The sequence below is a fragment of the Argentina silus genome (genome assembly GCF_951799395.1).
Source record: "Argentina silus genome assembly, chromosome: 3".
Lineage (NCBI taxonomy): Eukaryota > Metazoa > Chordata > Actinopteri > Argentiniformes > Argentinidae > Argentina > Argentina silus.
The window spans coordinates 7,290,086-7,303,102 of NC_139657.1; the positions used below are offsets into that span (position 1 = coordinate 7,290,086).

Genomic DNA, 13,017 nt, shown 5'->3' on the forward strand with positions numbered 1-13,017 from the left:
TAAGGCCAATCGCTCATTCCTTTTTGATTTCATAATGACACTGTTAAAGGGATATTCCACCTTTTTAAAATGTTTTTCATGGTTTGGCCCTGACCTTGGTTGTATTAGCCCAGACAGTTTTTAGTTACATATATTTCTTCCCTGGATTCTGAGTAGTCATATTTTGGGCCCCATTCATTTTGGAAATATGTCCGAAACACCTTGCAGACACGGCAAACCAACTCATATTATGACAGAATCCCTGTATGAAGACTTTGTTAAAAGTCACTGTACTATGTGGTAATCCACTTTAGCATTTTGTTACCATGCAAAAGTGTATTACAGTGTAACAAAGTGACTTTTTAGAAAGATAATGCAGACAAAGTCTTCATATTGGGTATTTATATTTGTATGTAGTGTTGAGCACATTTTTGGGGGGGATTTAGGTTACATTTTTTCAAATAATGTACATCGGCAACTGTGAAATCAGCAATGGATACAAATACGGACCACATTTATTCCCATTGTGGCAGTAAAACTCAATTAATTTCGACTCATCCATTTTAGATGACTTTCCTTTGAAATAAACAAGTCAAGTTGAGAACGCAAGATTAGTATTAAGATTAATCAACATTAATGTCTTTCCTGCAATAGTCTTTCCTGCATCAGTGCATTCTCAACTGAGGGATTAATAATACAATTCATTGCAGTCCCAGCTCAATCCATCTAAAGCATCACTCCAATGACATGCCGTCCTCCAATCTATCGACAACATGTACTGCATTATGCATGAATCCAGACATCGTTGTTGCCCAAGGGCCAAGGCCCAAGGTTGCCAGTGTTTATATCAACAATGCTTCCTTCAGTACCTAACAATCTCACTCTTTGATCGTTCTTGCAACCTCTTTTTTTGTACTTCCTTTGATGGCATCCTACATGGACCCCTTAATCTGTAGATGTGTATTTCCTTTCATCTCCTATTATGTAATATACATACTGCCTCCACAAGATCATCCTCCTCATACCCATTGCATTGTATATTGTTTCCTTCACAGTGTGTGATAAAGTGTTCCTGGATTCTCTCCTGAGCTCCTAGCCAATTCACAGTGTTTTCTTTGTGGTTAAGGATGTCATCTTGCCTCACTTTCTCCCGCTGTCGATGATCCTACCAGACTGTGATGTCTCCGCGGCCCCCTCCATCCGGGATCTGAATAATTCAGCTTCATCTCGGTCTGTTCTAAGCAAGTAGGACGATTGGAAAACTGAATAGAAAAAGACTGAGTGCAGTCCTGTAAAAGTCAGGCAAAGAACTTGTTCAGATGGAGTGCCAACGGGTACCTTGGTCTGCTAGATCTAACGGAATCTGTGATGGTCGTGAACAGTAGAGAAACTAAAACTTGCAACAGAGATGCTTATGAAGCAATGGAGGCTGGTAGAGGGGGATATTTATATTCTTCAAGAATCAATAGCTATATCAATCATTTAAAAGGTCAAAAATTGATGTGCCGATCCCAGGTTGCCCCTTTAAGGGACTGCAATGTTTGCAGGCTATTGTTCCAGACCAATACTGACACCTGATCCAGCAAGACCCAGTAATCAGGGTTGTGATGACAGAGTACATTTGTCAGGCCAACGCCAGGGGAGGCTGGTGGAGTAGAAAATGCATTACAATAAGCCCATCCTCCGAATTCTACCTCCATCAGCCTCCACTGGTTGATGCAAGAGCTTGCCCTTGGGTCCACTTGTTGCACAATTAGCCAAACCTATATATGCCTTTTATCCAAAGCGACTTACGCTGCAGTGAGTGCATACATTGTTCTGTGTTCATGGTCCCAGCAGGAATCAAACCCACAACTACGCTGCAGTGAGTGCATACATTGTTCTGTGTTCATGGTCCCAGCGGGAATCAAACCCACAACCTAAGCATTGTCAGCGCCATGCTCCACCAACTGAGCCTCAGAGGATCATAAGCCTGGCATGTGACATAAATGATTTAAATTGTTGAATAGGACACTCAAGGACACTCTATTTCCCATCCCTTAGGATGAAGTAAACTGATATAAGGTCCGTTTTTCATCCCACCCCTCCCCTCCTTATAACCAAGGTGAGGATTTGAGGAGGCCTAAGCTGATCCAAGGTCTGTGCCTAAATTGAGGATTTGAGGAGGTCTAAGCTGATCCAAGGTTTTTGGGCAGCTAAGGGCAGCTTCTTCCCTGGTCCTACATCAGTATTCAACAGCAGGGCCTGGTTTTCCCACACCTCCACCGCTCAACTAGCAGCCCAGCTGTCTCCACACAACCACATGGTGCCAGCCCCAGCGCCTTGTGCCAGCCTCAGCAGCAACTCTACCCCCCACAAACCCCAGGCAGCAGTTCATGTTGTTGGGAAATGTAATCACAGGCTCCAGGCCTCATGTCAAGTCAGTTTAACCCTGTTTTATGGTGCTGTAAACAAAGCTGCATCTGTTCAGCCCCTTCAATAACCTCTTCTTTAGCTATAGGGGTAATATGAGAAAATTCAGACTTGTTTTTATCAAACCCATGTTTGATACCATGCCTCAGTCCATTCCAAGGAAACATCATGGAGGGTTGATGTACAGTGTATGGGTGTTTTTGTAAACTGTAACAATGTGTGTAGTGCACAAACTATGACTGATACTAATAGTTGCCTTAAGTGACAATCACTAATCACTCATTGACCCCAGATAGCTATATTTCTCTGGTAGAGTAATATTAAGAAAAGTTTATAATCAGTGTGTAAAGTTCCTTTGCCCCGAAACGCTGTAAAAGGATTAATCTGTTCAGCCAAGGCCAAAGTGATCTTGGCTGGTAGGACAGTGGCCCCGTTGCATTTTGACCTCCAGGATACTCCATGAGGGGCATGCTTAATGAGAAATTAAAGGAGTTGGATCAGCAGAATAGTTCCTGGTCCTCAAATACAATGAATATATGCAGCAGACCTGGGTCAAATATAAAATGGCAAAGATTGACTTGAAAGTATTTTAGTGTGCCTGATTTAGTTTGGACTTGGGACTATTTCATTGGTTCCATTGTACCACGCAAACTAGATCAAGCACAGCTCAAATATGTGAAAGAACAGACATAAAGTATTTGACCCTGGTCTGCTATGCAGTTGATAGGATGCACGGCACGTGTGGCTTTGTTCCCTATGATTGCCTCTGAATTTTCCCCCTGAGAAATTGTTTACTTGTAATGTTTCATGTTTGTACATTACAGCGGTATTCGAATTCACTCATGCGTGAGGCTTCTACATATGCAATGGTCTGTATATGGTTGCCTGCTAAATACAATGACTGAGATGTTATGTAAAGGCAAGGCAAGGCAAGGCAAGTATATTTATACAGCACATTTCATACACAGAGGCAATTCAAAGTGCATTACATAAAATAGATAAAAAGGAAAGACCATAAAATAAATGTAAAAAGCATGAAAGACATAAAAAAATAATAAAAGTCACAGTGCATTTTAGGGTCAGAGTGCAATTATTAGCAACAATTTAGTTTTCTTTACCTTGGAATACCTGTTCCCCTGGCGTTTGGGACTCTCACCCCTCTGGTCCTCTGTGGCTCAGTTGGTAGAGCATGGCGCTAACACCGCTTAGGTTGTGGGTTTGATTCCTGCTGGGACCATATATACTGAAATGTATGCACTCACTGCAATGTAAGTTGCTTTGGATAAAAGCGTCAGCTAAATGGCATATATATTATAACCCAAATCTGTATGTGGGACTCTTCCATTAAAGGGCTGCTACGGACCCTATCTGGTAACCCAGTCTAGGCGCTGTAAAACATGGTTGTTACATTATGTTTGATATATGATGATATGATATCTAATGGGTCCGTGTTGGAATGTGTCTCCTGATGTCCATGTTAGATAGGTAGATAGATAGATAGGTACTTTATTGATCCCCGAGGGGCAATTCAGGTGTTACAGCAGCTCACATCACAGACAATAACAACAAAATAAAGTGACAATAGAATAATAAAATGTTATGTCATACTGTACGTGCAGAGAGATCTTTTTTGTAATTCCCTTTATTGATTTTCAAAAACAAACATGGTTTGTTGGTGTAGGCAAGCAAATCAATACAATGCAATACAATACAATACATTACAATACATTGAAAGCAACTCCCACCTCCAAATAAACAATCAACCAAACAATCAAATAAGCTAAACAAACAAACAAACACACAAAGACATATGAAAAAATATCATAGAAATAATAGTAATAAATCCAGAGCAAAATATGTAAAAAGATGAATAGCTGAGGTGGGATCACTGCCATCCAAAACAGCTCACCGTTGCTGTACAGTATTCACCACCAGCAAACATCTGCAGCAGACCAATAAGCAACATAAACATTGGCCTTGCAAGGATTTAGATTAAAGGCAAAAAAATAAATGATTTCTTAAGGGCAAAAAAACACCCTGTCTGAACTTACTGTATAATTGCCTCAATTTTGTTTTTCCCAGCATCCAATTTTTATCTCCCTTCCTACAGTAAACGCTGCCTCAGCATCACCAACGTGCACATTTCACCTTGGAATTATGTTACTTGTGAAATTCAATGGGGCTATTCAAAATTGGAATTGTGTAACACCTGCCTGAATATATTTGAAGCATGGGGAAGTCTCATTTCATACTGACAAGAAAAACAGATTGGAAAAACAGTCAAACGCTCCACTAATCACATTGCTATGCTTATTAAAGGCAACATTTAAATGAGTGGTTAATTTCATTGGTCACAAAACAGGCTGACTTTTCTACTTGCTTGTATTTCAATTACTTTTGGAATGATAACATTTGGTGCAGTTTACTTTGTTGACAGTAAAGCACATCTTTGCAACACTCATAGGCAAGAAGTAACATATTTGTTGTGTTTTGTAGACTAGGGAAGCAGGGAATTTCTGTGATAGAGTAATTCAATGTCGCAATCAGGTTGAGATAAAAACGGAGGAACTAGGTGTAGCAGCCGAAGAACAGGCAGCAGGAAACAGACCTGTACCTAAAAATATTCCTATGAATAAATATGAATACATATGAATGCATTTAAATAAATAGATGATTTTGAGCGGAGCCGGAGCCAGTGAGAAATGAACACAAAGGGCGCCATTTGGACTCCATTCAACCTTCATTGGGAGCAACTGCCGACAAACATACTGTAGATGAGCAGGTACTGGAGACATTTTTGGAGCTTTAGAGTAGCGTCTTTGCCATGTGTGTTCATATTTACTTGTGTACCGGAACCAGGGTTGTGTGTAAGGAGTAACCGTGCCTGAGACCTGAGAAGCTCAGTGGGCTAACACAGTTTTGAGGTGCCCAGGTGACTTCTCTTAGCCAAAATAGAAGACGTTATCCTTAATCTCGTCCTCAGGCTACTGTGCACATATAAACCTGGAATAACAGCGTCTCAAACCTGGGCTTCGCGTGAGTGAAGTTACTGAGTGAAGTGTTATTATTTGATTTCAGCGACTCACACGGCTAGAAGGTGTAGCTCTGAATCAGAAACGTGTGGTGCACAAGCACTGGGGAGGAAGTGGTGTGGGAGATGATTGATGCAAGGTAATGCCAATGGCTATTCGTCGTCCTTTTTCGACAATCTTTCTATTGGGTTAATGAAGGCCAAGTTTGATGTGTTGGTCCACCAGACGTCTCTCGCTTTAGGGCGTAGTGGACGAATTTCAAATCTCTTCCCTTCATTCCTCTGAGGAGAGGAACCTCAGACCCTCTACTCCAATGAGTTTTGAGAAGGAATCGAGGACAGAGGACACAAGAAATCTAGGACCCTTTCTCAATTGTTAGAAACCCAGTCCCTCGCGTCCTCTCCTCCATCCTCCGCTCGCTTCTTACTCAAAACACTTTTTGAGAAGTAAGTTTCTTACAATTGAGAAAGGCCCAAGGCTCTTATAATCTTGGCAACGAGGTCAGTAACCATGGTTTTTGTCCTTCCTCTCTAATCTGGGCTCTTGGCAATCATTGACATTATTAATCACTCGAAAACCCACTCATTCGGTAACATGCAATAGTGAAATGTGGTGTCATGGTCATTGAAAGCTAGGGTTGTGCAGTAACGTTATGTTCAATGTTCAGGAACACACAGTTACAGTATGTTATGGGGGAGTCCTTACAATTCTTAAGCTGTCATTTCTGTCTTGTTATTCATGAATTTATGTTTGTTGCATTTGGATCATATCGCAGTGCATTTTCTGTGCGTAAAGAATATATCAGTGAAAATCAGACCATTATGAAATATCTTATCTAATATAACATAATCTCTCGCTGCAGTGAATTGTTAATACTGGGAGTCAGTGGTTACCAGTTGTAAAACATTTTTTACAACTTTTTTTTTCTTCAACAGAATCGGTCAGGTTAAAGGAGTAATGTTCTTGTCTTGGCCAAGCGTAATATTAGCATGATTCGGTGTGTTCATCTAAGGCAATACACAGGGGATATGATAATGTCTCTCCCTCTGTCCCTCTCTGTCCCTCTCCCTCTCTTTATTGCCCCTTCCTTGTTTCATTTTATGAGAAAAATGAATCTAGAGTTTGTGGGGGCGGTTGAATTGCAATATGTTCTTTTCTTTCTGTCATGTTCTTTTTACAGGCTCTCTCTTCCATTTTTTTCAAACACTAAGACCAGGAGTCCAGCTGTTCTTAAGACTGAAATATCCTATATGCTTCTCATATTGCTTCCAGGAAGCAGATTTGGTCTGGCATGTTTGTTTTTTGTATTTTCAATGTCATGCTATCTCTGCTTTTCATCTGACGCCATCGTGCTCTCGCTCTCTTTCCTGCTCTCTCTCCCTGTCTCTTTCTCTCTCTTACCCCCTCTCTCTCCTCGTTCCACCATCTCTCTCTCTCTCTCTCTCTAGCTCTCCCCCCTCCCTCTCTCTCTGAATAATTGATGCTGCATCTTTGACTTGCCTGGTGTAGTCAAGGAGGCGACTGCAGTCCGGAGGACAGACAGACAGACAGACGGCATCGCTACAAAGCTAAAAGTTACAGTACAGCAGCTGCTGCACAGGCACGGCTCACAGCAATTTGAGAGGAGTTCGGTTCCTACTAACGAGAGGCCATTAGTTCTCAGATGAAAAGTCCACTCAGGGCACTATCTAGTCAAAGACGATTAAAGAGATTTTTACATTCCTCAGTCGCTGCAAGGAAGAGAAGTGTTTCTACTTTTCACTCTACATCTGGGTTTTTCTATTTGGATTTTGCTGAAGATCCAGATTTCTGCGTGAAATCTCCCCCATCCCATCGAGAGTTCACCACACATTTTGCACCTATCATTTTCCATAAGGAATATGCACCAAAAAAACTAACAAAGCTAAACACAATATCCTCTTAATTCCTGCTTTTGTGTCATTTCAGTTTCCTTGTTTCTTCAACATTCTTGTTCATGCTTACTTCCCTCTAGAAACGATCAGGTGCAAACACTGCACCACTGCAAAATGAATAAGGGCTTCAGTGTCTCAAAAGACAGAGGAGAATCTATTATACATGCTGCTGCTACACAGGGCCAGTGTTCGAGGGGGCTGTAAACAGATGTAATTGAACAGGAATGGAGAGTCAGTCTGACAGTGGGGTTGACGGGGTGACCTGGAGGTCCACTGCAGGTGTCAGCTCCCTACTCGACCAGGCCAAAGAACTACATTAGGCAGACAGAGTCTCTGGGGTCAATCGGGATCAATGGGATTGATGTGCTGTTGACTGGCCCAATGTATAAATAAGGTTAAACAGGGAAAGTGTGAGTGTGTGTGAGTGAGTGAGTGTGTGTGTGTGTGTGTGTGTGTGTGTGTGTGTGTGTGTGTGTGTGTGTGTGTGAGTGAGTGAGTGAGTGAGTGAGTGAGTGAGTGAGTGAGTGAGTGAGTGAGTGAGTGAGTGAGTGAGTGAGTGAGTGAGTGAGTGAGTGAGTGAGTGAGTGAGTGAGTGAGTGAGTGAGTGAGTGAGCGAGCGAGTGTGTGTGTGTGTGTGTGTGTGCTGCTTCTCAGTACCTAATTAAATGAAGGTAGAGAGTGAAGGAAATAAGTGTCCCTACAGTCATGTGTCTAGTGACATAACATATGAACATGTGTGTGTTTACCTCTACTTCACCATGCCACATACCTCAATACCTACTCTAGGGTCAAGCCATTGACCGATCATTACATTGATCATACCATCTACACTCTCTTTCTCTCTCTCAGATTGACCACTACGCCCAGAGGGATCTGAAGAGAGGGCTCCATCTCTTTGGCACAGAGGGCAACGTGGGCTTAACCAACGCCTGGATGATTGTGCAAACGGATGTATGTTTTTTCCAGAGTCATATATGTATATATATATATATACACTTACCGAGCACTCTATTAGGAACACTATACTAATACTGGGTAGGGCCTCCCTTTGCTCTCAAAGCAGCCTCAATTCTTTCTTTCTTTTTTTTTTAAATAGGTTTTTAGGGCATTTCTGTTTTATTGGGATAGAGACAGTAGAGATTGACAGGAAGGATGGGAGAGAGGAGGGATGACATGCAAGATAGGTCGAGGGTCGGAATCGAACCAGGAACCTTGCGATTACATGGTAAGCGCATTAGTGTGCTACGCCACTAAGCGCCCCCAATAGCCTCAATTCTTTGTGGCATTGATTCCACAAGATGTTGGAAACATTCCTTTGAGATTCTGGTCCATGATGACATGATTGATTGTAAATGTAAAATTGCATCACGCAATTCCTGCAGATTTTTCAGGTGCACTTTCAAGCTGTGAATCTCTCATTCCACCACATCCCAAAGGTGTTCTATTGGATTAAGATCCGGTGACTGGGAAGGCCACTGAAGAACACTGAACTCATTGTCATGTTCATGAAACCAGTTTGAGATGACTTTTGCTTTGTGACATGGTGCATTATCATGCTGGAAGTAGCCATTAGAAGATGGGTAAATTGTGGCCATGAAGGGATGCACATGGACCGCAATGCTTTCTTGGTGTGCCAAGAAAACATTCCCCACACCACCACCTCCACCATGAGAAGGTTAGGTGTTCCTAATAAAGTGTATCGTGAGTGTATGTACACAGCAGTAGAATACCTAATTATGTGATTATATGTATGACTTCTTAATGGACAAGTTATTATGTAATCTAACCTGATTCCAAACAAATTAATATAGCCTTGGGTCTGTAAATAGGCTGCCAAATGGTGCCAAATAGAAAAGATAAATGCAAATACGACCACACACTCCCCGAAGAGCAGCGTTTGTTTCCAACTTTGCTTTGATGTGCATTTCCTTTGTATTATTCATACCCAAAATAAGTTGCTCTACTCATGTCTACAGAAAACACAAGGTGAGGAAACAAGATTTGGAACTGAAATGAAATGAAAACTACAGGGGCTGGTGGTGGTAGAAGCTGTCAGAAGACATCAAAAGATACATCTCACTTCGGGGTTGTTTGATGATGGAATGGACCTGTTTTATATGACTCAGTGTGATGGCTTGTAGTTCGTTGGATGAAAGAATCTGTGAGACTCACTGAAATGTGTGTGTGTGTGCGTTTGTGTGTGTGTGTGTTTATGTTTGTGTGTTTGTATGTATTTATGTAGGTACTAAAATATTACGATCTTATATTTGAAGGTGTGAATCTAGTTGAGAGGACTGACAGGAAGCATTTCACACTTCATATTTCATCACCAAATGCTCTCGCTCACAGAATTACATTACACTGCCAATGCCCCGGGGCAAAGTTCATTTCGAGTGTTACTCGGTAATGACCGCTTTGGAGAGATGAGAGGAACAAATCGAAATAAATGATGTGACAGAAGTGTACATGTACCTGTTTTGTTGACAGTGGGGATGATCCCTTTAAATCATGTATTTTTCTCTCATATGCCGTGTTTTTGTCCCGCGTAGTTCCGCTGTTGTGGTGTGACCAACCACACGGACTGGTTCGAGGTGTATAATGCCACGCGTGTACCGGACTCTTGCTGCCTGGAATACAGCGACAACTGCGGCCTGGAGAACCCTGGGACTTGGTGGACCGCGGTAGGACACACGCACAGGCACAGATAGGCAAACATGCAGTTGCACACACACACTCTCACACACACACACACACTTTTTGAAAAGTGACTCTGCCAAGTCCTCTTAAGACTCATTGTTATTAATCAGATAAACAGGACAATGTTTCCCAAATGGCAGACTAACAGTAGGCCCCACAGCCCAGGAGGCTTTCAACAGTGGATGCAGTTACAATGCAATTCTCTCTCTCATTTGCCTAATACTGCAACTATTCAAATCTGGGCCTCAAGATCAGCACAACTATTTTATTTTATTTTAATTTCTCTCAAGTTAATCGGGCAGATCTGAATCACTCCCTGACTTAAAAATTAAAGAATAAAAACCTGTGATACAGCCACCCAGTCCAGCACTCTCTCTCAAATAGTCACTCTCAAATAGTGACGCACATGGGCGCCTTCTTCAGAACAGAGTATTACACGTTCTCTCAAGAAGGCTTGACGCCGGAACGTGTCCGCAGCGACTAGGCTGATTATGCATTAAACCATCATTTATTTTTCTATTTGAGTGCTGGCCGTATTATTTACTAATTGGATCCCGCCTGGGCTGCACAGCACCCAAAGACACTTCAATCAAAACAGAACTTTATTTTGAGTCAAGCACGATTTTACTGTGAACTATGTACTGTATTTGTCTATTAATAATCAGTCCTGCATAATAATAATCGCCCTATCAGCTTTACTCTATGTGACCATGAGACATTTCATGAGTTCTAAAGTTCTCATTTTTGTGAGAGTTCTTTTTGCGAGAAAAAAAAAGAAGCATTTTGGCAGGAGGGGAAAAACAGACGGTAGGACAACTACGACCCTGAGTGTATATCCCGCTCACGTCCGACATTAATAATGCAGCCTAATCTCTCGTCTAACTGTGTTCCCCTGGCTTATCACAGTGGTACTATCTGCGAGTGACTCCCTTGCCGCTGCCTGTAGTGGTACAAGGATGGGGAGGGGGAATGATGGGAGCTGTCCCAGAGCAGGTTGGGCAGGAGAACAGAGGGTGAGATGGGGTAGAAGGCCATGTGGGAATGTCTGGCTCAGGAACTTTGTTTGATGGAATTACTTAACATGGGAATGAGTTGCCAGGCAGAAGGCCTGTATGGGACGGAGTGTACAGCAGCGGAGGTACAGCAGATACAACGCACTGTTGACGTGCTGGGCGTCGGTGGTCATGCACTGTAAAAGCAGAGTGCTTGTGCGTAGCAGATGGAGGGAATGGGGAAACACACCTAACGTGTGGAATGCGGTTGTTGTTTTATCTTCAAATACCACCTCTTAATTTTATGCTGTAAATGTACACTGCAATTTCTTGTGTTTGTTCTGATGTAGGTCCATGTGGGTTATCTTCATGTCGTGTGTGTTTGATTCCGTGTATGTGTGTCTGCAGCCATGCTATGAGCGGGTGAAGGACTGGCTACAGGAGAACCTGGTGGCACTGTGGATATTCGCTCTGTGTACGGCGCTCACTCAGGTAGTGACAACATACACTGTGGTATTTTAAAGACAGTGAATGTTATGAATGCCTATTTTACAGTGGGTGACATTTTATAACAATGTCTAGTAATAGGGAACCACAATGATATTCATTTGCTGTAACTAATTCATGAAGTAATTCCATTCATTCTCAGCGGTGCCAACATTGTTCTGGCGTCACTAACATTGCTTTATGGTTCTATGTTGTCTGTGTCTGTGTAGATCCTGGGCTTGGTCTTCTCTATGACCATGTTCTGCCACGCAGTCAAAGTGGAGACCTTCTATGCCTGAAGACAACCTTCTTTTCCCCTGAAAAGAGACGTGGAGGGACCTCTCTACCAGAAAATCACAGAGGCAGACCCCCCGATAGCTCCCAATCCTCTCCTACAGACTCTTCTCTCCTCCCCTTGTCTACTCTGTGACAAACCTTTCTCAGCACCACCCTTGCTGACCAACCGTCATGTAACAAACCCTCAACGTTCCTGTAACTGTTAAACAGAACAATGTCAATGTGATACTACAGCCATTCCATAGTTGGCTCCATTAAAAATGTTAAACACTCATTTTGTGATCTACATAAAAGATATACAGTATGAACATATATAACTGTCATCATTTTTTGAAAGATAGATGTTTTAAATTATTTGAACCATTTTATGGTTAAAAAGAGAGCTGTGAGGAATGCGGGTCAGGAATGCATTTGGAAAGACGCACTATGCAAGTACGAAGTGCATGGCTCTTATAATGGTGTTTATTAAATGTTTTGGCTCATCTGAATAATCGTTTCCATGTGTTTCTTTCACAAGAAACAAGGCCGCTTCACATCATCCCACACCCACCACAACTTGAAATGTGCCATTCTAAGAACAACTACACAAAATATGACAGCAGCTACCCTTTTTAATCTCAATGGGACTCAGCCTCAGACAAGGATCTAGTCGGCTACATCATGTCCTTTATGAAAATTACAGTGGTGTAAAGGGTACCTTTTTACGATACTGCCATCTTGCTCGAAAAGAGAATATTGGCACTAAAAACAGGCGCAGTGCTATGAATGGAAAGATGAGCTACTTTTATAAAAATCTTATCACCAGGTCAGATCTACACAAAGTGTCTAACGGTAGCAACTGGGGACTGGGCTGAAAACAAACAAAGAGACTGACTCACAGGTTCCAGTTGCACAGCAACACCTTAGGGAAATAGAACTCTCTTGCCTGATAACAGCTGATTTATAGAGGGTTACAAATCGATAGTGAAACCAGTGAACAGCGGCAGGCCTCCCACGGTAACACCAGCTAGACGTATGCGCCCCAAGGTCACACGGCTATTACAGAGCAAAATGCAGTTACTTTGAACTTCACAAATTTACACAGCGACTTTATTCCCTCCTCTCGCAATCTCTTCTAGACCATTTCTAAAGCTTATCCAGCCCCCCCCCCCCCTCTCTCCAGTCAGCTCTTACCTTCTACTCATCTTATCCATAATTCATTCCCATAGC

General features: G+C 42.2%; 1 protein-coding gene across 1 annotated transcript in view; it reads left to right on the plus strand.

The window, feature by feature from the left end:
* The window catches only part of tspan4a (tetraspanin 4a), a 39,487-nt gene extending 27,197 nt beyond the window's left edge, over nt 1-12,290 (plus strand). Inside the window, exons 4-7 of the mRNA XM_083665879.1 lie at nt 8,186-8,287; nt 9,886-10,017; nt 11,434-11,517; nt 11,742-12,290. Of these exons, the coding sequence (XP_083522005.1) occupies nt 8,186-8,287; nt 9,886-10,017; nt 11,434-11,517; nt 11,742-11,810 (387 nt within the window). The 3' untranslated portion in view covers nt 11,811-12,290. The remainder of the gene's footprint in view (nt 1-8,185; nt 8,288-9,885; nt 10,018-11,433; nt 11,518-11,741) is intronic.
* The last annotated feature ends 727 nt before the right edge of the window (nt 12,291-13,017 follow it).